The sequence below is a fragment of the Talpa europaea genome, assembly GCF_964194135.1.
Source record: "Talpa europaea genome assembly, chromosome: 7".
Classification (NCBI taxonomy): Eukaryota; Metazoa; Chordata; class Mammalia; order Eulipotyphla; family Talpidae; genus Talpa; species Talpa europaea.
In genome coordinates this window covers 122,350,464-122,374,353 of record NC_140074.1, presented here as the reverse complement: position 1 = coordinate 122,374,353, position 23,890 = coordinate 122,350,464, and the positions used below count along the sequence as shown (strand labels likewise).

Genomic DNA, 23,890 nt, shown 5'->3' with positions numbered 1-23,890 from the left:
GGAGCGGTGGGCGTGGCAGGAAAGGTCTGTGGCACCATGTGGGACCCTCGCCCGGCTGCCAGGGATGGAACTGGAGCTGCAGAGGCTGCGGGCAGCTTCACAGCCCAGCGCTCAACCGCTGCACCACCAGGGGAAGCCCTGACTGACTCTTAAGGAGAGGACCATCTCAGGGCAGAGCTGTCAGTGGGGAGATTTGGATTTTGATGGCTTGGTCTTTTTGTCCATCATATGCCCAGTTCCCTCACACTTCTCAACCCTGCCTCCCACTCTTCCAGCAGCACCAGGAACTATCTTCTTTGTCCCAGGCCCGCCTTTGCCCTGCCTCCAATTGAGTTTTGTCCCACAGAACTATGCTTTCTGCTGCTTAGACTAAGCTGGTGTGTAAATGTGAGGGCGTTGCGTCCTTGCAGCTCAAACACTTCTTTCTTATGCTTGGGGGCTTCCTGTATGAAAGCTTAATCCAAGGATGAGGCTCTAATGGTGGAATTTTAGACACTACAGCCAGGGGTGGGGAGACAGGCAGGGGATACATGGGAGTTCATTTGCTTTGAGTGCCCTTCAGACCTCCTACAAGCTAATTGTGCCTCATCCTGCCACCGCGCATGTGATGGCTAACTTGGTATTTGCTTTTCAGGACACGTGAACTTTTCTGATGAGGTCACAGCTGGCTTGCGCATCTCAGATGGAGTGGTCCTTTTCATCGATGCTGCTGAGGGCGTGAGTCTGACTCTGTTCTCTTAAGATGCCCCCCCCCCCCCGCCACCTCTCCCATTAAATTTGCCCCTCAGTGCCAAGATTACCAAGCAAGCTGGGAGCCAGAGAAAGTGAAAGTCTGAGATTGAGGCTTACATTTGCTCCAAAATTAGGGCAGCAAACAGAACTCAAAATTAGCTCTCAAAATGGGTCCCTGTCTCCTTGCCCAGTGAAGTTTAGAATTTCAAGACCCATTGTCATTCAGGAAACACAAAAATAAAATAATAAATGTAAATGAAAGGGAGGGAGGAGAGTATATTCATATAAATGGATTTTAAATATTAATGAGTTTTTCTAAACTAGAGATTGGAGCTAAAAGGCCCAACGTGTCTTATTATTTCTGAATTGAAAGATCAAATAACCATGTCCTTGGTGAGCTTGTCAGCAGAGGGAGCCAGAGTTGCCTTTTAAAAATGGACTTCATTTTGGAATAATTTCAAACCTAGGCAAAAGTTGCAATAACAGTACAAAGAAGTCACCCTCGTTTGCTTTGTAATTCTGTGTGTGTGTTTTCACCTTGAACTATTTGAAAGTAAAGTACTTCAGAATATATTTCTTACAAACACAGACATTCACTTAAATAACTATAGCAGTTATCAAAATCAAGGATTTTAACATTGGCACATTACTGTTACACAGTTCTTCTACAGACTATGTTCAGTTTCACTAATTGTCACAATATCATCCTTTATAGTACTTTTATTCGGGATCATTGTAGCATTTATTCTTTTTTTTTTTTTCCCCCCAAAGATTTATTTATTTATACATACAAGCACTGGGTACAGTCAGAAGCGCGGGAGGGTGAGAGAATTCACCAGGGCCAGAGCAGGGAGCAGAACAGGCAGAAGGACCGAAGTACACTGCTGAGGGGAGCAGCGGGCGGCAGGAGAGGTCTGCACGCCATGTGGGACCCTTGCCCAGCGGCCAGGGATCAAACTGGTACTGCAGAGGCTGCGGGTAGCTTCGCAACCCAGAGCTCAACCACTGCGCCACCAGGGAGGCCCTGTAGCATTTATTCTTAATGTCTTTTTAGTCTTGTCTAATTGGAACTGTTCATTAGCCTTTCTTGGTCTTTTATGATATTGACATTTTTAAAGAGTATAAGTGATTTATTTTGTAGAATATCTCAGTTTGGCTAATGTTTCCTCATGGTTAGATGTTAGATTCAGGGTTTCTTGTCATGAGCACACTACATAAGTAAAGTTGTATTCTCATCAGCCCATTCCATCAGGAGGTCTACAATATCACTTTAGCCTGTGACTGGTGACGTTTGGTGACTTGGTTAAGGTTTCTGTGGTATAAAATTCCATTCAGCAATAAATGATTTTTGTGGGGAGATGCCTTGAGTCTACATATACATTCTGATCCTTATCAAACTTTAACCTAGTTTTATCATCCATTGGTCCTGCCTGGGTTACTTCTATGATGGTTGCAGGTGGTGATTTTCTAACTCTTGACATTCCTTCTGTAGTTGTTGGTAGAATTCTCATTTAAGGAAAAGCTTTCCCTTCTCCCTCCTTGGTTCACTTAATAATAGTGGATGTGTGGATTTTCATTTTACTCAGTGGGCTACAGCGCATCACCATCCTTACACATCTTTTAGTGCCCCAGCTGTCCCTGCCTTGGCCAGTGGGAGCTCCTGCAGGCTGGCTGCTTTATCCTTTGGCCCCTCTTCTGAGTGCTTCCTGACTTTCAAGCACAAAACAAAAATGTTTTAGACTCTTCTAGTAATTTTCTTGCTTCAATCCTGAAATCAGCCATTTCTCTAAGGAATTCTTGCTCCTCAGAGTGGGGACTGGGCTTGCACTGCTACTGGACACTGAATGCAGCTAACACACCCATGCATATCTCTGTCTTTACACCTACATATATTGAAAGTCATTGTCGATCCTAGTTTCCCTAGCTCCACTCCAGCACCACAGTGCTTGCTAGCCTTCCTTCTCGCGCACCAAGAAACCTGGCACCCAGCATCATCGTGTGTTCATTCATTCCTCAGTCCTGCAAGAGGCCCGCTTAGAGTTTCTGCATCTCCTTCTGGGCGAGATTCCTTCTGGTTCTGCCCAACAATCTATTTCCCCAGGTCCTTTTCCTCTCATGCTTTGTGTTTTAAAATTGTACTGTCTGGGCTCTGCCCTGAACTCTCTGTCCTCTTTGTTCTTATTGTCACCTTCCAAGCTTGTGTCTCTCAGGTGATGCTGAACACAGAGCGGTTGATCAAGCACGCAGTGCAGGAGAGGCTGGCAGTCACCGTGTGCATCAACAAGATTGACCGGCTCATCCTGGAGCTGAAGCTGCCTCCCACAGATGCATATTACAAGCTGCGCCACATTGTAGATGAGGTCAACGGATTGATAAGGTATAAGCCCTGACAGAGGATTTCCCGTACTCAGGGACTCTGTTTTATATAAATCTGAGCCTTAAATACCTCTGGGGGCAGCTCTGATTTCTTGGCCTGTGCTGATGAGCTTGAGGGACAGGACTGTGGGCACATTCTGATCTACAGGGAGACTCCACAGCTTTGACTTCATTCTGCACCTTTACCAGTTAGGCAACTCAATGCACATCTTCAGTTCAGTCTTGTGACCAGTATCTTAGGCTTTAGAATTACTCTTATCTTCACCTCATGCCAACCATTGTAAAGTTGGGCAAATTACTTAAGTTTGTAGAACTTCAATTTCTTCTCTGAAAAGGGAATAATAATAATGTTAGCAACCTAATTGGAATGTCATAAGAAGTTAGATATTTGAGGTAACAGATTTGGCACAGTACTTAGCATACAGTAATTGATTGGTGAATAATGTTAACTACTATTACCTTATTAGCATAGATCAGTAAATGAGTGGTTTCTGTGGACATAGCTGCTTCTCAACAAGGTGGAGTCCAGGCTTACTTCAATAAGTTTGAGCGATGGTTGGGAGACCTTAGAATGTAAATGAAATGATAAACTCTAGAAGAGACAAGAGGAGGGATAAGGCCAAATCCTGACCAAAATAGGAAGTCTGAAAGGCACGTCTCAACCTCTTCAAAGAGCTATGGCATAGCAATTATTTAGACACATGAAGGTATGTGCTCTAAAAGCAGCTTTAAATTTGTTGAAAAAGGTTGACCCTGGGGAGTGTATGGTGGGAGAGAGGTAGAGTAAAGTAGGGGACAACTCTTTGAAAGTTAATACTTCTTTTTCTAAATTAAGAAATTCCCCCAAAAACAATGTTAATAAGGCAGGGTTGTGGGTTTGACCCCTGTGTATCACTGGTTTTCTTTTCCGTGTTAGTGACTTGGGATAATGTGGCTTCTGTATGGCTTTTAAGACTCCGTTTTAATACCAGTTTGTAGAACAAAGCCAAATAAAACAGAATGAAGAAGAGGGGGGTGGGAATGGGGAGCGAAGTGTTTTTTTGTTTGTTTGTTTTTTAATTCATTCATTAGTACTGGTGTTTATATTTGTGAAATGGAGATTTCTCTAGTGTATTCCTCTCTGGTCATATTAATTTCCTATGATCCAAGGTCTTTCTCTGTGTCCTCCACATTTGCCCAGAGAATGTTCCCAACTCTGGAAAATTAGCTTGTTACTGGGAGTTAGCGACAGTTCCTTCATGTCACTCTCTTGAACAAGCGTGGTGCAAAGCTGAGTATTGTGTCATCCCTCTCAGGGCGAGGGTGGAAAGAGGCTGTGACAGTGGGTCCTGCGTCTCGCCCAGCCTGGCACTGTGCTCACCATGGTCTCTGTTCCAGCATGTATTCCACTGATGAGAACCTGATCCTCTCTCCTCTCCTGGGCAACGTCTGCTTCTCCAGCTCCCAGTACAGCATCTGCTTCACACTGGGCTCCTTCGCCAAGATCTATGCTGACACCTTTGGTAAGCTCTGGCTGGCAGAGGGTCTTGCCAGCTTCCCCAGCGTCCTGTGTGCCTTTCCTGCTGAATGGTTTAGCAGTTGGCTTCATGCCAGAGTTTCCTGTTGTGGGGAGCACTTAATCAACTGTTGTTGTTACATTTGGGGCTGTTTTGGCCTCTAGACTCTTTCTCCAGGCTAACAGGTTTCTAAACAATAGAAAAATTAAGGTGAATGGGAAGAAATGGGAGAAGCAGGAGCTCATTTTAGGAGTAAAAATCTCTTACAGAATGAAACAGATTTTGTTAAAAAGAATTACCTATGCCCACAGAGGCCCTTCCAACCTCTTCCTTGGTGATGGACTCTGTCTTGCTAGTAGTGCTTCTAGCTAGTCACATGGGAGTGTTGTAGGCCTGATTGAGAACTCCTGCTGGACTTGCCATCTGCATGAAGGAGCCTCTGCTGGGTGCCCAGAGATTTCATAGGTCTCTGGGCCCCTGACACCAGAGCCCTAGGACTGGCTTCCCAATTCAAGAGGCTCCACACTTTGCATCTCGGTGCCTCCCCGACTACCTCCAGATTCCAGTAGGAACCGCATCCTAGTGGCATGTGTGTCGCATGCTTAGTGGGACACTGTTTCTTTTGAAGGGGTCATTAGCACCCCGTTTTTAGAGCTGGGGCAACAGGCTCCGTGAGAGGTCTCACAGCTGAGAAGGCTGGAGTCCCAGAGTTTCTATCTTTGTCCTGCCTTACCATGTGAGTACATTTACTTTGGTGGAAAAAAAATGCAGGATTGAAACTTGGCATTTAAAAAATATTTCCATATTTATGCATCCTCAGAGAGAGTGGAAAAAAGTACAATCTAGTCAGGAAAGCACAAATCACCTATAATCTCATTACCATTACCATAACCATTGCAAACATTATGTTTTCATTCCTTCTCTGTTCATTGTTTCAATTACACAGATCATCCTATCTTACATATAAGATGTTTCTCTTATAGATCATGTATATCCATAATATGAAATAAAAACACAGGGTAAATATCAACTTATTCTGTGTTTTTTTTCACTCAGTATTGGCTCATGAGAATTTGCTTATTAAAATGTATAAATTATTTTATGTATCTACTGTATGGCTAGATTATGTGTAATTTAGCCATTTTCTTGTCATTAGACAGAATAATGTTTTGTTTTTTTTTTTTTACAGAGGCATGTTTTATTTATTTTATTTGTTTGTTTGTTTGTTTTGTTTATACATGCACTGGGTACAGTCAGAAGCGCGGGAGGGTGAGAGAATTCACCAGAGCCAGAGCGGGGAGCAGAGCAGGCAGAAGGACTGAAGTACACTGCTGAGGGGAGCAGTGGGCGGCAGGAGAGGTCTGCGCGCCATGTGGGATCCTCCTCCAGTGGCCGGGGAGCAGCCGGGGATCGAACCGGTGCCGCAGAGGCTGCGGGCAGCTTCGCAACCCAGCGCTCAACCGCTGCGCCACCGGGGAGGCCCTAGACAGAATAATGTTTAATGACAATGTTTCTGAGCAGCTCTTTATAAATACGGATAGATGGACAATAAACAAAATTCTTCTAAACAGGGTTTCAATAGATTTTGTGTTTCTGAATGTTCTTTGTATCAACATGTAAAGAAAAGCCCAAGACCTTTTCTGTAATTATAATGTAGAGATGATTGAATTTCTGATTGTATATGGCCCCAAGCCTCAGGAGAGAGCATCACTCATCCTTAGAATCCAGTGTTAGATTATGCAGGAGTCAGCTGTGGGTTCCAGCATCATTACCATGAAAACCCATGTGTAGACGTACAGAAAGTCAGTGGGAAGGAGTTTCAGTGATGATTGAATCCTTCCCCTTCAGTTTATATTTGGAAACACTCTGCCCACATTCACAGAAGCTATCCATGGGGTTGGGAATAGAATCCGCTTTGCTTTTTCCATCACACCATTACCGCCAAAACCCATACCATGTCCTCTTGCAAAGAATACAACCAGGCCTGAGAAACATTCTCTCCAACTTCTAGGAACTTCCTCTAGTGGGTAGACAGAATCCTACAGAGTGACAAATGGCAGTGTGAGGTAGTACAGGCCTGGGGGCAGAGCCAGAGAGCTGCCGTCAGCAGGTTCTAGCTGAGGGAAGTAAGAGGAGAACCTCTCAGCTTCAGCAGCAGAGAGGTCAGGCAAGGCTGCGTGGAGGAGATGGGACAGGTGGTAAGAAGGGAATAGGAATTCCAGACACCCTGGGTTGATAGAGGAGGTGTGTGGGCGGGTGGTCTTGGCCTGTGGCCTGTTCAGTGATAGTGGGCTCTTTATCAGAAGTGTTAAAGTAAAGCTACTGGCAGGCTGGGTTGGGGCCACATTGAGGAGGATTTGGAACACCAGGTTAAGGAATTTAGATTTTGTTCTGTAGGATGTTGGGGACTATTTAGAATTGGAATGGGGTGATATGTGAGAGGGTGCAGGACAGGACACCCATGTAGACTTTGTTGCCCGTGTTAAGATACAGGATTGAGAATGTTGGATTACTGTTATCTGTGGGATTAAAAAGGAGGATAAGGGCCTCCCCGGTGGCGCAGCGGTTGAGCGCTGGGTTGCGAAGCTGCCCGCGGCCTCTGCAGCGCCGGTTCGATCCCCGGCTGCTCCCCGGCCACCAGAGGAGGATCCCGTATGGTGCGCAGACCTCTCCTGCCGCCCGCTGCTCCCCTCAGCAGTGTACTTCGGTCCTTCTGCCTGCTCTGCTCCCCGCTCTGGCTCTGGTGAATTCTCTCACCCTCCCGCGCTTCTGACTGTACCCAGTGCATGTATAAACAAAAACAAACAAACAAATATAATAAATAAATAAAAACATGCCTCTATAAAAAAAAAAATACTCAAAAAAAAAAAAATAAAAAGGAGGATAAGGAAGGGAGGATGTTCACTCATTCTGTTTCCTGTCAGCGTACAGTAAGTCTGTTAGCTTTGGCCCAGGACCTGTCAGAGTACTCATGAAGCTCAGGCCAGTGATGTGTGTAAACAACATGGTTGGTCACAGAGAAGGGAAAGTTTTGGTAACTACCAATGTGGGAAAGAAAGGAAGAATTTTTTGCATACAAAGTGGGGAAAGAAAAAGATTGTGAACTTGGATAAAGTGCCAGTGGTAACCTCGCTATGAGAAAGGAAAATGTGGCTTAGGAAAAAGGTGAATAATTCTCTCTGTGCCATCTGTAGTGAGTGGGAATAGTTTTAACATCTGGGTGCACTACCAGGAGGTAGTTGGTGGTGTTAGTGAGCTAATTGAATGTTTCAGGCATGCTTGACTTGACTTTTAAAAGCCACAATTGCTTGGTTCACTCTGACCAGGATTAGTGACTGTGGTCAAAATGAAATTATGGGTAAAGAAGAGACAACGGTTAGCTTTGTTGTTTTCTCTCCAGAGGGCGAGCTGTCCACTCTCAGAGCCTTTGGGCAACTCCAAAGCTGGGAGGTTGCCCACACTGGCTGCAGAGGAATGCTGCTGCACTGCAGCAAGAATGCAGGCACATTCAGCTCCACTTGCAGAAGGGGCGGGGCTTAGGAGTACAGCTTACAGGCCATGGAGCCTGTTCTTGAAAGGAAAGAATGTAATCCAGACCCTTGTCCACAGCTCAGCCTTAGTGCCTGCTGGACAGGGAGACCCCTGGTGCTCATTGGCTCCTGCACAACCCAGTCAGCTTTGGGCCAGTCCTGTCCTTTGTGCCTCAATGTCCTTGTCTGCCTGTCTGATTTTAAGGAGAAGTTTGACCTTGGAAAAGAAGGTGTTAGGATTCCTCAGCTGCAAACCACTTGTGCTACCTGAAACATAATTTTGAACAATTTTTTACCAGGTAGATTATAATTGTATGATTTCTCATATAGGTGACATTAACTACCAGGAATTTGCTAAAAGACTATGGGGTGACATCTACTTCAACCCCAAGACGTAAGTAGAGGGTGGACTGGGACTCTTCAGGGGGGTGATCCATTTTCCCAGCTTGTGAGGGCAGACAGAGAAAGAGTCCCTAAGGTTAAAACCTACTTTTGTCATAGATGTAGACAGCCATCTTCTCCTCTGAGTGGAAACTGGGTGAGCTGCCTAAGCTCTTAATGGGGTTGAGCCTCTGTTTCTCTTGAGATCTTCACAACTGGGCTTGGGCAGGGAAGTAAGTCATCCCATAAGCCCTCTGAGGATCTCTCTTTGAAAATGCTATGATCACACAGGCCTTCCTTTCCCCTTCGCCCTTAGATTCAGAGCATAGGAAATAACCACGGGGTTGGTGACACTGCCTTCTCCCTCCTGGATCTTCACTGCATCTTCTTCTCTTTAGGCGAAAGTTCACCAAAAAGGCCCCAACCAGCAGCTCCCAGAGGAGCTTTGTGGAATTTATCTTGGAGCCTCTTTATAAGATCCTTGCTCAGGTGAGTGTGTGGGCCACCTGGTTCAGGTCTGCCCTTTATTTTTAAAGATTTATTTTTATTTATTTATGCATACAAGTATTGGAGTGTGGGCCAGAGGTGTCGGGATGGTGAGAGGATTTATCAGAGACAGAGTGGGGAGCAGAACAGATAGATCTACTGAAATACACTGCTGAGGAGAGGAGAGTTCTGCTGCACCATATGGGTTAGCTCCCTAGCGAGGGATCGAACTTGTGCCACAGTGGCTGGCGATAGCCTGATAGTGCTAAGACTTTAACCCTTGCGCCACCATGGAGGCCCCAGGTCTGCCCTTCTATTATGCACAAGGTAGAAAAGAGGTGAGCTCAGACTTCTTCCTGCTCCGAAATCATCTCGGTTTTGTGTCACTAAGTATGAGGATGGTTGGTCTGCATGCAGAGCACTGCAGTACACAAAGTGGTACTAAAGTCCGAGTAAAGATGGGCAGTCTGAATGAAAAGAAGACACAACCTGGAGGAATTTTGTGCAAAGATTTTGACTAGTCAGAAGAATCTGACACTCGAGAACTAAGGCTTTCAGTTATGGGGATTTAACTTGCAGGTATAATTGTGAAAGTCCTCTGGGGTGTTTCTTTATTTACATATATTTATATATATATATATATACACATGTATGCTTGTCATAGCATTTTTTATAACAGCAGGAAAAGAAAAAAACTGGGAATAAAATGTTGTCAATGAGAATGAATGTACCATAATGAATTATGGTACATCGCATAAAATGAACTCTTTTGCACTTGACTTTAATTACTGTTCTGGACATGTATATGTGTGGGGCTGGTCAGGTTGAAAAAGGTGCATCAGACTGTGGCTAGGATGTAGATGAGAGTATAACATTGCACTGATATGCATTTGTGCTACTTAAGAGGCATGGGGGCTGTAAAGGGCATAGGAATGTTCATGCAGACCTCTCTCCCAGTTATAAAGTGTACAGTATTTTATAAGCAAACACACATAGGCAAAATGCGTGGTCATGCCAGTCGACAAAATAGCAAGACATAGCAGTAACACAAAATAACGTGGTTAAAATTTATTTCTGCTGAAAGATAGTATCGTATCAGACTGGAATGGATTAGTAAAAGAAATTTATAGGATGTGTCTCAGTAGGGACCTTAAGTCTGCTGAGGATGATTTAGCTTGGCCCTGGCCTGACAGGGGATAGACTGCTCAGTGACCTTTTTTGATTCCTACGGGTGCGGTCATCCTCTTATTCTGAGAAGTCTTTATATAGGAAAGGGTGAGGAAACTTCGTGAGTGGGATGAGGTGCTGCTTTTCTGGCAGCAGAGGGCAGCACTGATAACAATCCAGTGCCTCGTTTATTAGTTGGCATAGGCTATTAACTAGGCCTGCTTCACCCAGGGTTGGCTTCAATGGTAGGTACCAAAGACTCCCCTGAAACCAGACTTGTCATTACCAGTAGCTCTTCTTAGAAGAGAACTTAGTGCAGTGACCCCCTTGACATTGCCCTTTGGCCTTCCCTGGTCCCTGATTGCAGCACCCCACTGGGGCTATTGCTATAGCTGACATGGTGTCCGGTACCATCACAGGTTGTGGGTGATGTGGACACCAGCCTCCCAAGGACCCTGGACGAGCTTGGCATCCACCTGACCAAGGAGGAGCTGAAGCTGAACATCCGCCCCCTGCTCAGGCTCGTGTGCAAAAAGTTCTTCGGCGAGTTCACAGGTGATAAAGAGCTCATGGTCCCCTGATATTGCCATCATTGTGTTCTGCCACGCTATCGTGGGAACTTTTTCTTACCACAGACTGGTGCTCAGAGATCTGAGACACCTGTTTTTTTGGGGTTTTTTTTTTTTTTTTCAAGATTTATTTATTTATGCACACAAGAGCTGGGGTATAGGCCAGAGGTGTGGGGGGAGTGAGAGGATTCACCACAGACAGAGTAGGGAACAAAACAGGCAGATCGACCAAAGTACACTGCTGAGGGGAGCAGCAGGTGAGTCAGGAGAGGTCTGCTGCACCGTGCGGGCAGGTCCCTGGCCGGGGATCGAACTCATGCTGCAGTGGTTGCGGACAGCTTCATAGGTTGCATCTTAACCCTTGCGCCACCAGGGAGGCCCAATCTGAGACACTTTTTAGTGAACTTCAGGTTGGGATGCAGAGCCCCTGATTCCCGAGCTTCTTTCCTGTGTGGATGGAGTCTGTGGATGGAATCTAAGGATTCTGTCTTAGGAAACAAAGACAATTACATTTGCCTTCCAAGCAGAGCTTTGAAGTAAAGTTGACGAGGAAGCAGGTTCCCAAGTTGTGGTATATTTGCCAGGATGTGGTCAAGAAGGTAGACTTACAGGTGGGGTGACAGTGGGGAAGGAGCAGGCCTGCACTCGGAGACTCAGGTTGGAGACTGAAATTGCTCTGGCTCCTCTGAACTCCTTTCCCCAGAATGCGGGTGGTAATGTAGAAAGCCTGAGACCAGTTGAGAAAAAAACTGAGTCTTGATTCTGCTCTTGCCCTGCTTCTGCCATTCTGTGACCCTTCTGCGACTAATTCTTCAACTACGAAGAAAGAGAGGTGGGATAAGTGGTGACTCAGGGCTCCCTGTCAACAATCTCTCATGCTACGTCTGGTGGGAAGTGAGTGTCTGAATTCCCAAAGTGTGTAATTACACTTGTTCATCCTGACCTGGCTCTCAGTCTCACACATGAGATGTCAACTAAAAGCAAGTCGGCCCCGGTGTGCTGAGGGAAGCTTTCTTGTATGGCGTATTGGTGGCTTTTAGGAAAACAGCATAACTTACTGAACTGAAACACATGCAGCGTTTCTCTAAGGTGAAGAGTCAATTCAGGGAGTATTCTAAGTAGATGTAGAAAGAAGAGATGGCACATTACTTAGCTCAGAGTAAGTGCTCAGTAAGTGCTTATACTTAGTAGAAGTCCATGGGTTGGTGTAGGAACTTTAAAACTTTTGTCAGCTAAGCTCTGGGTAACACCAGATTTGAGACCAGTGTCTTGCTCTACCCTGGCATCAGTGTGACTCCAGGTCTTCAGCTGCTTACTCCTAGAAAACAGGGTTTCCATTCCCCTAGAATCATGATACCATTGCCTTTAGACCTAAGGGTTAGTGCCCTCCCCTTTAGCTTGCTGGCTTTCGGGAGTGGGTAGCACTGACTATCCGCTTCCCCCTGTGAGAGTTTGTGAGGCCTTCTCTCTCCCTTCCCAGGCTTTGTGGACATGTGTGTGCAGCACATCCCCTCTCCAAAGGTGGGTGCCAAGCCCAAGATCGAGCATACCTATACTGGCGGTGTGGACTCCGACCTCGGCGAGGCCATGAGTGACTGCGACCCTGATGTAAGAAAATGTGTCAACATCTCCCCCCACCCCAGTTCTCTAGCTTTCCCCTCTCTGAGTCTTGGTCTGTAAAATAAGGATAATAACACAGCATATGCGGTATTTGGTTTGGCGTTTTCCCTGGAGCTCGCCACGTCCTTTAGATCTGGCTGCCTCACAGGGCTTGGGCCTTTGCTGTCCCCATAAGTGGAGACAGTGGTGCTTCCCCAGAGAGCCTGTGTGGCTGAGGGTGCGCTCTGTCCACACTGCCAGGGCCCCCTGATGTGCCACACCACCAAGATGTACAGCACAGACGATGGAGTTCAATTTCATGCTTTTGGCCGGGTGCTCAGTGGCACCATCCATGCTGGGCAGCCTGTAAAAGTGCTGGGGGAGAACTACACCTTGGAGGATGAGGAGGACTCCCAGATATGCACCGTGGGCCGCCTTTGGATCTCCGTGGCCAGGTACTGCCATCCAGGGCTAGAGGGCCTCCATACCGGAATTGTCCTCAGGACCTAGAAGGGGTGGTCCTCCCTGGAAACTCAGTAATTACCTAGCTCCCTACCGAGGTGGCTAGGGCCAAATGGCAGCTACTCCTAGGATGATGCCGAGAGCTTTGCCTTTACATTTTGAATGGCTTGTGCAAACTTTCACTGCGGGATTTCTGTGTTCACCTATCATAATCCTCTCTTCTGCCTTCCTTAAATCGTTATCTTCGAGAGTCTTCCCAAGAGAAATTGTTTCCTAAATTCTACTTGACCAAGATAGAAGTCATTTCTGGATCCCTTGTATCCATTCAGTCTACAGATCAAACTTAGCTTGTGCCTCTGGGCTGCTTGCTGACAAGTGTTAAGTCCGGCATCTCAGCCAGGGAGAAACACTGAGGCAGTGCTATTCTGAGGTTGCTGCTATGTCTTACCAACAGCCCTATTCTTTCTCCATCCCATCCCATCTTCTAGAAGGCAGGAGAAAATGGAAGAGCTAGGAGAGTCGTCATCTATTCTGTGGTGCTTTGGCATATCTTACATTCTGCCCCTTGGGCAGCAGCTCCTTTACCATCAGCATCCACCTAGAGTTAGGTTTACCTCTTGTCCTCTTGCACGGCCTGCATTTTTCTCTCATAGCAGCAGTTTGTAGCCATGTTGATTTGTAACCATTTCTGTGTGTCTATGTGACTGATGGCTGGTGTGTTCCTGCTAGAATGTATCCATTTGGTTCTGTGGCTGGCATGTAGCAGGTGCTCAGTAGGCAGATACTCTGCCCAAATTCCATTGAGGCTTGTTGGCTGTTTCTCCAGGTACCACATTGAAGTGAATCGTGTTCCTGCTGGTAACTGGGTCCTGATCGAAGGCGTTGATCAGCCAATTGTGAAGACAGCAACCATAACAGAACCCCGAGGCAATGAAGAGGTAGAGTTTCTGAAAGACAGCTGAATGGACTTAAGCTGCTGATGGACTTAAGCTGAAGGAACCACAGCAGAACTCACAGGGACTAACCCAGAGTCCCTGCCATTTCCTGGTTCCAGGCCTCGGCACAGGCTCAGCCCTCTGTATCTGGCCGTGTGGAGTCTCCCTGTATTTGGTGCTAGTAATCAGGAGGAGTTCCTTGTAGTCTTTCCTCCTCCCTTTGTTTTGCACACACATGGGAATAAGTGGCCCTCAGGTTGCCTCCACGCAGCGCATGGCTCTGAGTTAGAAAAGGAGGATCAGCTCCTCTCTTACCTCTGTACCTTCTGTACCTGCTCAGGCCAGGTGGCCTCATTCCTCTGCAATTTGAATCTCAGGCTCAGATTTTCCGGCCCTTGAAGTTCAACACCACATCTGTGATCAAGATCGCAGTGGAGCCAGTCAACCCCTCAGAGCTGCCCAAGATGCTGGATGGCCTGCGCAAGGTCAACAAGAGCTACCCGTCCCTCACCACCAAGGTATGGTGCTGCAGCCGGCCCCTGCCGGCCCCGCCACGTGGCCTGTGCTGCCACTGCCTCCAGCCCTCGGGCCTCTCCATTCTGCTTCCAGCAGCCTGTCTCAGGAGAAGTCCCTGTGTCTGCTGTCATTTGCAGACAGAGACCATGTTAGTGTGGGGGCGGATGTACGCACACATGTGCAAGTCACCATCCCGCAAGTATCTTTACAGATGAAGGAGCTGTTCCTTGGAAAGTACTTTGAATTGATTTTTCACAAAATAGAGGGGAAATGACTTCCTCGCTCTTTCTACACATGAGCCTGCCGTCATAACTTGCTGAGTAGTGGTTGGCCAGGGCTAACGGGTTGACTTACATCCACAGACAGGCGGCTGGGTTTGCCCTATGCGGCATTAAATTAGTGACCTCACACCCAGCAGCACTGTGCTGAGTGGTCCAGAAGTCTTGAGAACTGAGTCCTAGGTCAGTGCTTCCCACTGGTCCTTCTTGAAGAGGAGGGAACCAGCACTGAGCTGTGACTTTCGGATCATGGGTTTGGTTATCTCCCCCTGGGTTCTGGCCTTGATTCCGTTCCTATCTGCTGTTGCTGGCCCAAGCAGCCAGGCTGTGACCACCTGTGTTTCAGGTGGAAGAGTCTGGCGAGCACGTGATTCTGGGTACTGGGGAGCTCTACCTGGACTGTGTGATGCATGATTTGCGGAAGATGTACTCGGAGATAGACATCAAGGTAAAGCAGCAGCCCCTCTCTTTACTGCCTGCCTGGCTACGTGCTTGGCTTTCAACAAGGGGAGGGAGGTACACAGGGGAGATGTGTTTGGGGAACGCATGAGCAGTTGCTTCCTACGCAGGAAGGTATTTGAGATTTGCTTTGCCCTTTTCTGTGGATTCATTCTCAGTGTCATCCTCTTAAAGCTAAAGTTCCCAAACCAAAGTTATTCTTGGTCTTTTGTAAGAAAATAATTGTACAATGTGATGCTCACAAATGTACAAGGTCTGTGGTGCAAATGGGACTCGGGGGGATGGTTTCATGGAGAAAGTGGGGCCTGGCTCTCCCTGATTCACTGTCAAGTGCCCCTTGCTTCAGCTGCCCATCACATGACCTCAGTCTCCCAGGGGTGGGAATGAGCCCTCTGAAATACCTCTCTTTGACTCTCCTATGATGCACTAGGATTAGTGCTGAGAAGACACTGGGCTTCTGGGGCATAAGCTATGTGTGTGCATCAGGAAGGGGCTGTGATACCCAGACATTAGATGCTGAGCATGGACCAGGCCCTCAGCAGTCCGTCACTAGTGCCAACTCCAGCAGATCTCCTGGTGCTGTTCATTGAGTGGCAGTGGTATGGCTGAGTGGGTATTGACAGATACCCCGAAGAGCTATAATTTAGGCCCTCATTGCATTCCCCACTTACTCATGGCTCAGGAGCATAATTTCTGCATTACGCTAAGTGTTCTCAGACTTTTAAGTGATGGTACAGACTTAACCTGCTGTTGTACTTGCCACTTACACTAAGTAAAACAGAGGGTTCCCTGCAAAGGTAGTGTCGGGGATTTCAGAAATTCTTTTGGTAAAAGGTTGTTCTTCCAACACAGTTAGACCTTGCTTGATGGTTAATTTTGCTTCCCAGGTGGCTGATCCTGTTGTCACATTTTGTGAGACAGTGGTGGAGACATCCTCCCTCAAATGCTTCGCTGAAACACCCAATAAGAAGTAAGCTGGGGAGGGGGCAGGTGTCACTGTGTTTATCCCGTCTCCCCACAGCTACAGGTGCTGGGGAAGTAGAGACCCCCTAAGTCTCAGGATGGAGATGCCTGGGATACTTGAGTTTCACCCCAGCCCTCTCATCCCTTATGCCTTGGACTTACTGCTATGGAATTCTCTGCCTTTGGTATGACCAGGAATTTCCTAACGGCTGCATCTCCTCTATTATATGACCATCTTAAACACCTGCCTCAAACCTTCCTTGTTTAAAAAACAGTAGATTCAAATGAAGAAAGGCAGAGATGAGCTCTTGTTGTTCTGCTCAGCCCCTGTGACTCTTGCTGATGTCACCGTCTTGGCTGTTCTCTTCGTCACCCTTTTCTTGGGAATTCCTGTCCCCCTAGTCCTCATAACCCTCATTTCCCATGTCCTTTCTGACTAGGAACAAGATCACTATGATTGCTGAGCCTCTTGAGAAGGGCCTCGCAGAGGACATAGAGAACGAGGTGGTCCAGATCACGTGGAACAGGTGGGGCAATGGCTCTGATTCCCAGGCAGGAGGCAAACAGGCTCCCAGCTCACCTGCCGGGTCTTGTACCACATGTCCTTGTGGGGAGCGATTTATTTGGTCTCCCCCTTTGCTATTGTCTGGGCGTTGTGTGGGTACCTACAGAAAGGCAGGCTCTGTGGCCCCAGCAGCCAGCAATCACAGAGCTGTCAGAGTGTTCCTTTTTCTCTTCCTTCCCCAGGAAGAAGCTGGGAGAGTTCTTCCAGACCAAGTATGATTGGGATCTGCTGGCTGCCCGTTCCATCTGGGCTTTTGGCCCTGATGCCACTGGCCCCAACATCCTGGTGGATGATACCCTCCCCTCTGAGGTACTCAGCCTGCTGGCTACCAGTGTGGCAGTCTCTGAGCTCTTGAGGGGAAGTGTTCTCCTGAAAATGTTCTCTGTCTGCTGGTGAAGGAGAGTAACCCTTTACCCGCGGGCCTCCCTTCTCCCTGTGAACTCTCGGCTGTTTCCAGCATGTCTGCTAAGGGGTCCTCCCTCATGTTCCATGCAGGTGGACAAGGCCCTCCTTGGCTCAGTGAAGGACAGCATTGTTCAAGGTTTCCAGTGGGGCACCAGAGAGGGGCCTCTCTGTGATGAATGTAAGTCTGCGAGCCCCTCCACCTGGGGCCTTGCACCTGGGTCTGTGAGGTGGAGCGACGCACCTGCGGGATCTGGCAGCAGTGCTTGGGGCCCACAGGGCCATTGCATGTCCTGAGCCAACTTCCTTCATTCTCCCTTCCTATCCTGGTGCTGTCACTTGGTACAGCCTGGAAATGAAGTCATTGTAGACTGACATTAGTACTTCATTCCAGAGAAGGAATGGGCATCAAGAGGAAGATGGGATCAGAGTGATTTGCAGACCAAAATCGGACTTAGTGGGAACAGATGTACAATTCTTAGAACTTGTGCATCTAAAAATAAACAACTGCCAAATAAACATACAAGCTTCTAGGGGAGCTCTGGGATGTTGAGTGCCTAAAACAAACACTGAGGACGCAGACTTAACTCTGGACCTCTTTGTCACAGGCCTGTGTATTGTTATAATGCCTACTTGGCAGGGTGATTTTCTGCCACCTTTTGTGGCTGCAAGGTGGCTTCAGTGCAGCAAGAGACTCCTTGCTGCTCTGTCCATGGGCTCTTGATGTGTCCCATAACCTTCCCAAGTCAGCTCCCCTCTCTCCTTTTCAGTGATTCGAAATGTCAAGTTTAAGATCCTGGATGCAGTGGTTGCCCAGGAACCCCTGCACCGGGGCGGAGGCCAGATCATCCCCACAGCCAGGAGAGTGGTCTATTCAGCCTTCCTCATGGTGAGTGTGGCTGTCCTGCCTAGGGCTCAAGCTGGGGCCCAGTTCCCCAGCCTTCCCCAACCTGAGGAGCCTTTTCTTCTTGCTCTGTTACAGGCTACTCCTCGTTTGATGGAGCCTTACTACTTTGTAGAGGTGCAGGCCCCTGCTGATTGCGTCTCTGCTGTTTATACTGTCCTGGCCAGACGCAGGTGAGCAGCCCAGGCCTCTCAGGAAGAATGTGGAGAGCAAGAACAGAGCAGAAGGAACTTGCCTACCTTGGGGAAGGAGATTAGCCTCCCCACCTGCCCCTCTCCATTCCTGAAACCTACTGAACTGATTTTCCAGAAGGAAGTAGGAACCAGACTGAGGCAGTGGCCAGCTTAACCACAAATTTGAGATTCCTTCTCCTCAGAGAACTCCTGGGGAAAGCACTGAAGCGTGTCAACAGTGGCAATGTCTGTGACCTAGTCCTGTCAGTGTCCCCACTTTTGCCCAGAAGTCACTGCCCAGTTCACTTCCGTATGGAATTATGTTGAGCCCCAGCCTTACCTGTCTTTTGTTTGTATTTGTGGCTATTCTGTTTCTGGTGGCAGCTCAAAGTTGGGATACATTTGGGGGCAGATTGCTTCTTGGCTTTTGGCTTCTGTAGAACCGGGGGCTCCGCCTTTGTTTCTCTCTCTTAGGGGGCACGTGACTCAGGATGCACCAATTCCAGGCTCCCCTCTCTACACCATCAAAGCTTTCATTCCAGCCATCGACTCTTTTGGCTTTGAGACTGATCTGCGGACTCACACTCAGGGGCAAGCCTTTTCCCTGTCTGTCTTCCACCATTGGCAGGTGAGAAAATGGTGCAGACTGGCCAGTTTGACCTTCTGCCTCTACAAGGCTAATCCTCTCTCAACAGATTTCTAACATCCTAGAGAAGAGTCCTCTTCTATGCCTCTGTGCTCTGGGAGGTCTGCCTGGACCATCTGAAATCCCTTTGCCTTTCAGATTGTGCCTGGTGACCCTCTGGACAAGAGCATTGTCATCCGCCCCCTCGAGCCACAGCCAGCTCCCCACCTGGCCCGGGAATTCATGATCAAAACCCGTCGTAGGAAGGTAGGCATTCCTCAGGCCCATTGCCCGCCCCAGGGGTCTCAGCAAGAGTTCGATCTCTCTTTTCTTCCTTTTGGACCCTTTTCCCAAAGACTGAGAGTGAATGACTGTGGAGTGTAGAAAGATCCCATGTGTACAGGCCAACCAGATGGGACCGGCGGCAGGAAGGCCTCCTCCCCACGATGATACCCCGAAGGCCTGGTTCCTGAAAAGGCCTGGCCGACATTGCACCCCGACCAGCCTCCCACTCAAACTCAGGTCTGCCACACACCCCCAGCTCAGTAAGTGCCACGTTGGCCTCATTCTTGGCTTTGTGTCACGTCCTGCAGGGCCTGAGTGAAGATGTGAGCATCAGCAAGTTCTTCGACGATCCTATGTTGCTGGAGCTTGCCAAGCAGGACGTCGTGCTCAATTACCCCATGTGAGTGCCAGGACTGCAGGCAGCGCCTGCTCCCTGCAGGGGCTGCAGCTTGGACTTGCAGGGGGACCTGGTGTGGCTTGGACTTCATGTTGTCAGAGATCATCTGGGAACCGACGGGGCCATCTTTAACGCTGGGGAACCTCCAGCCCAGAGCCCCGCAGAGGGAGGAGCATTTCACCTCCTGGTTCTTTCTGTGGCCTCTGCCTGGCTCCATTCCCAGGGAACAGAGTGGAACTTGGGCTCAGGGAAGGACCAGGGGATCAAAGTGTTTAACCCCAAGGGGTTAAACCCCAAGGGGCCTTGTCTTCAGGATTTACGTGGAATTTTTTTTTTTAACAAGTTTGAATTTAGACATGATTTATAAGTGAACAGAATGTTCTGACCTCTGCCTTGATCTGTTCCTTTCATCCCTGTCCCTCCTCTCCCTTCCCTCCAGCATACTTGTGTCCTGGCACTTGGGTTCTGGATATATGTTGTCTCCCGTGAGGCTTCACTGTCTGTGCTCCCAGCTGCAGCCTTTTCCTGCTGGGTCCCCAGGGAAGCTGCCTGTGGCGGGAGGAACACCTGCCTCATAATTCAGTGTTCCCATGAGCACTGAGACCTCTTCACTGCCCACCCTCCTGCTCCCACTCCACATTCAGGCCTCTCTGCCACACTGCTTCTAGGTGGGACCGGAGATGGCCTGGGAGTTGTTGGGATTCTGGGCTCAGAGTCTATTCTTCCTCCTCTACCCCTTAAGAGTCTCCCTAGCCCTGGAGTTGGGAGCCAGAATTCTGATTTCTAACCCTCCCATCAGCCACTACCAGCCCCATCCTCTGCTCTCCCCCATAGGAAGAAGAGTCTGTAGACTTTCCTCAAAACTACTTTATTAGGAGTATCGCAGGGGTAGATTTAAGAGGGTCTGACTGCTGCAGACCCTGGGGGGTGCTACTTCTCCCCGGCATCCTCCGCTGCTTTCTTGATGTAGTCTCTGTACATCGTGTACACAGCACCTGGGAGAGGGAAGAATGCCCCTTGGCACTGATGCCTGAGCGCACGTGCTAGCTCTCCCAGGTGTGCAGGTGTGGCGCCCCGGTTCCAACTCTTGCCGTTCCTTTGAGAGTCCAACTTCCCGACTCACCTCTCCCCACTGGTCTCAACAGTTGCCGCAAGCACCTGACCACAACTTAGGGTGACAAAACTTTGCGTTCACAGAGGAATGTCACATATGTTACCTGTCTGGGAAGTTTCATAGCGCCCTGTGCAGTAAGCACATCAGGTGGTCATCACCACATGACACTGAGGCCCAGAGCAAGGAATCTGCCCACCCATACACAGGAAGCAATTGTCTGCCCTTTGATCCAGAGAGATCCAATGTGTGTTCCATCACGTGCTTTTCCTTACCTCTAGGACAAATTCAGGAAACAGATCGCACTTCCCCACAGGGCTGGGACAGGATGTTAGACAGGGAACCCTGAGACTGTCTCAGTATGGGGGCTTCACCAAGGACATGATGCAGACCCCATGTAGGGAACAGGGACTGCCTGGGCTCACAGCCAGCTTTGCCTGCAGTCTGCTGTGACCCCACCTAGCTACTCACCTAACATGATGGCACCCACGGCACAAGCCTGCGCTGCCACCCGGGTGTGAATCAGGTGTATGGACATCTTGGTGGAACCCCGCGCCTTCAGCCGGTAAATCCTGTAGGCGGCCACCAGCAGGCAACCTCCTATACCTGCCGTCAGAGAACAGGTGCTCTGGGCTCAGCCACCAGGCACAACTATCCTGAGAGGCCTCCCTAGACTGGCTGGGTGTGTGGATAAACTGCTGCTTCACTGGGAATGGGGAGGGGTGCTCTTAGAATATTTACTTTCGTCCTCTCAATGGCATTGTCAAAGTGGTGGCCTCCCTCCAGTGACACCCCTCCCCCACAGGCACAGCACCCATCCTGGCTCTCCTGGCCCCCGTAGCTTTGCTCTGGGCCCTTCTCCAAGCACCGATGGCTCCTGCATCTTGGTACTACCATGTTCCTCCTTTCCCAGGGCCTGGAGGAAGGCAGCCCTGGGTGACCCCAAACTGCTCCTCCCCATCTGATGGTGGTATGGGTGCCCCCAGATTCCCCACATTCCTTGCACTCTGTGAACTGCCTCCTCCACCTACCCAGACTCTGGTTTTGTTGGAAGGAAGACCCCCTCTGTCCCTGGGCACCTCCAGTGCTGGCTCACGCCTAGGGCGAAGCCCCTCCCCTCCTCCCCTTCTCCCACTCACCTATCGGCACCAGTGGAGACTCCCTGGTTTTCCTCAGGAACTTCTCAGACACACTGTCTTCGCCCTCGGGTGGCACCCACCAGCCTTTATTAGCAGACATGCTCTTGGTCCCAGGTGTTGACAGGCGGGGTTCCTAGGCTCCAGCCCAGTCCTAGAAGAAGGCACCGCACAATAAGAACTCCGGTTTTCCTCAGGCAGAAGGAAGGAGGTGCCTTTCGGCCCTCTTACCATGCTCAGCACAGCCTCTACTTGAAAAGGTGTCCTGTACTGTCAGATGCCTGGACCTCTACGCCATTTCTCCATCTCCTTCCTAACATCTGTCTCCTCCCCAGCTCCTCCTGACTTCAGTTTTCTCTCCTTTCCCCTGCCCCATCTGCATCCCAATGGGTGTGATCCTTCGGCCAAGAAAAGCAGCTGGAAAAATCCACAGATGAGGGTGGGAGGAAGAGGCCTTGAGCTCTGAAGCCCCCACTGGCCTTGAGTCTGTCACGGTTGCTCCTGGGGGAGCAACAGAGCAGGATGTGGCCCCAGGGAGCCAGAGCCTTCCCAGACAGCATTACACTCATTACCAAATCGCCAGAGGCTTAAATATTTGGACATTGACTTGTGTGACTGAGCATAAGTTTCGGACATGAATACTCACGTAACAAGTCTTGTTCCTGAGCTGCTCCTGTTTCCATGTCCGTCTCTCTCCAGTTCTCTGCAATTACCAACCCCTTACCTGCACCCCTGGGCTGGTGACCCCTATTACTTGTAAACACCTGCAAATGTCTGGCCTAATCACCAACTAGACAGCGACCCAAAGTCAGTCCTCAGACCATGCGTTCTCCCTGTGGGGTGCCTTCTAAATCCAACCATGAGACTAACTCCCTATTTGCAGCAACTTATACTCTTAGTTGCTGCTCCTCTCCTGGGGGAGCAGGCACTGCCCACGCCGTTGCTTACCCTAGGAGACAGCTACACAGTGGAGCACCAGCAGCCAGCCAGGAACTGGCCAAGATTTGATGGTGGAGCTGCCACTATAGGGTCAGGGAAGCAGTGACAGGCTTTATGAAAGCTTTGAAGTCAGGAACAGAGGGGAGGAGATAGGGTAGGACATCAGTCTTAACCCCCCATCTGCTGAGTTCCAGGCCAGAGCTCCAGGCCCTGGAAAGTAACACCAGACAGAGGAGAATCTGTAACTCCATTCAGTCATTTGCTTCCCAAGGACAAGTGGCTGGCTCGGAGATGACTGGATATGGAGAACTGAGATGGGAATATAGAGGCAAAAATGGGTCGAGATCCTGGGTTCCCCTTTAAGTTATACTGGCTCAAATACTCTTTTTTTTTTTAAGATTTATTTTATTTATGCATACAAGAGCTGGGGTATAGGCCAGAGGTGGGCGATGAGAGGGGTGAGAGGATTTACCAGAGACAGAGTGGAGACAGAACAGGCAGATCTACTGAAATACACTGCTGAGAGGAGCAGCGGGCAAGACAGGAGAGGTCTGCTGCGCCATGTGTGTCAGCTCTGGCTGGCCGGGGATTGAACTGCGGTGGCTGCGGGTAGCTTCATAGTGCTGAGACTTAACCCCTTGCACCACCAGAGAGGCCCTGTCTCAAATACTGTTATGAACAATGTACAATGTAGAAAATGCCCCACCTGTGGGAGGCAGGCTCTCTGAATTTGATCACTTCAGGGATGCTTTCTGAACTGAAGAGATTTGTCCAGAAGTTCGCAACAACTGGAGCATTCTTCAGAGCTCTTTATACTTGGGGGCGATGCTCACTCATGTCACACAGACATGCGTGACCTGAGTTAGTGACCTATCTATCCAAGGCATTTGGACACAACTCTTCTGAATGGTAAGTAGTATTTTGTTCATCGACAAGGGAAATGAACTTCTGAGGGGCTAAGTGAATCATGTGAGGGCACACCCCTAGACATTCTCATAACCTGTGCCCAGGTCTGGCTCGCTTCAGTTTGTACACCTAGTGTACTCCCCAGGGGTCTGCGATTGATACTGAGGCTTAGGGATGCTAATTAATCTGTATTACCCTAGATTAGGAGAAGAAAAAGTACCTTCTTGCTGAGCAAATGAGAGATTGGGGGTGCTCTGGAGAGTCCCACTCCACCCCAGGCCTTTGCTTCTGCCATAGATGACTCTCAGCCCACGTGTCTGTCCTAAGTTGGCTTGTCCAGCAGCTGATGGCTCTCTCTCCCCAGCACTCACTGCTCAGAAGAGACTCAAGGTTACAACAGCTCCCCAGGGCCTTCACATATCCCCAGCGTCCATGGGAACTCTCCTCCCAGTCATTCACACACACTCTCCCATGCTGCTGCTCCTTGTCCCAGCAGCA

At 48.9% G+C, this 23,890-nt stretch overlaps 2 protein-coding genes across 4 annotated transcripts in view; one reads left to right on the top strand and one right to left on the bottom strand.

Moving 5' to 3' along the window:
- Nucleotides 1–19,307, top strand: part of EFTUD2 (elongation factor Tu GTP binding domain containing 2) — a gene marked incomplete at both ends in the record, with an annotated part of 33,763 nt that extends 14,456 nt beyond the window's left edge. For all 3 annotated transcript variants that reach the window (XM_084236905.1, XM_084236906.1, XM_084236904.1), the window contains 20 exons: nucleotides 635–717; nucleotides 2,943–3,109; nucleotides 4,486–4,610; nucleotides 8,465–8,528; nucleotides 8,914–9,004; nucleotides 10,588–10,723; nucleotides 12,218–12,345; nucleotides 12,598–12,791; nucleotides 13,625–13,736; nucleotides 14,111–14,251; nucleotides 14,874–14,975; nucleotides 15,874–15,956; nucleotides 16,390–16,476; nucleotides 16,697–16,823; nucleotides 17,010–17,097; nucleotides 17,687–17,805; nucleotides 17,899–17,993; nucleotides 18,468–18,621; nucleotides 18,778–18,885; nucleotides 19,212–19,307. In XM_084236905.1, coding sequence (XP_084093031.1) covers nucleotides 635–717; nucleotides 2,943–3,109; nucleotides 4,486–4,610; nucleotides 8,465–8,528; nucleotides 8,914–9,004; nucleotides 10,588–10,723; nucleotides 12,218–12,345; nucleotides 12,598–12,791; nucleotides 13,625–13,736; nucleotides 14,111–14,251; nucleotides 14,874–14,975; nucleotides 15,874–15,956; nucleotides 16,390–16,476; nucleotides 16,697–16,823; nucleotides 17,010–17,097; nucleotides 17,687–17,805; nucleotides 17,899–17,993; nucleotides 18,468–18,621; nucleotides 18,778–18,885; nucleotides 19,212–19,307 — 2,300 coding nt within the window. The remainder of the gene's footprint in view (nucleotides 1–634; nucleotides 718–2,942; nucleotides 3,110–4,485; nucleotides 4,611–8,464; nucleotides 8,529–8,913; nucleotides 9,005–10,587; nucleotides 10,724–12,217; nucleotides 12,346–12,597; nucleotides 12,792–13,624; nucleotides 13,737–14,110; nucleotides 14,252–14,873; nucleotides 14,976–15,873; nucleotides 15,957–16,389; nucleotides 16,477–16,696; nucleotides 16,824–17,009; nucleotides 17,098–17,686; nucleotides 17,806–17,898; nucleotides 17,994–18,467; nucleotides 18,622–18,777; nucleotides 18,886–19,211) is intronic.
- A 915-nt stretch (nucleotides 19,308–20,222) lies between these two features.
- On the bottom strand, nucleotides 20,223–21,650 carry HIGD1B (HIG1 hypoxia inducible domain family member 1B; the record flags this gene model as incomplete). The annotated part of the gene is made up of 3 exons (XM_084238888.1): nucleotides 20,223–20,295; nucleotides 20,883–21,017; nucleotides 21,551–21,650. 3 exons carry the CDS (start codon nucleotides 21,648–21,650, stop codon nucleotides 20,231–20,233), a joined length of 300 nt encoding a protein of 99 aa, XP_084095014.1. The 3' UTR covers nucleotides 20,223–20,230.
- Nucleotides 21,651–23,890: the final 2,240 nt, after the last annotated feature.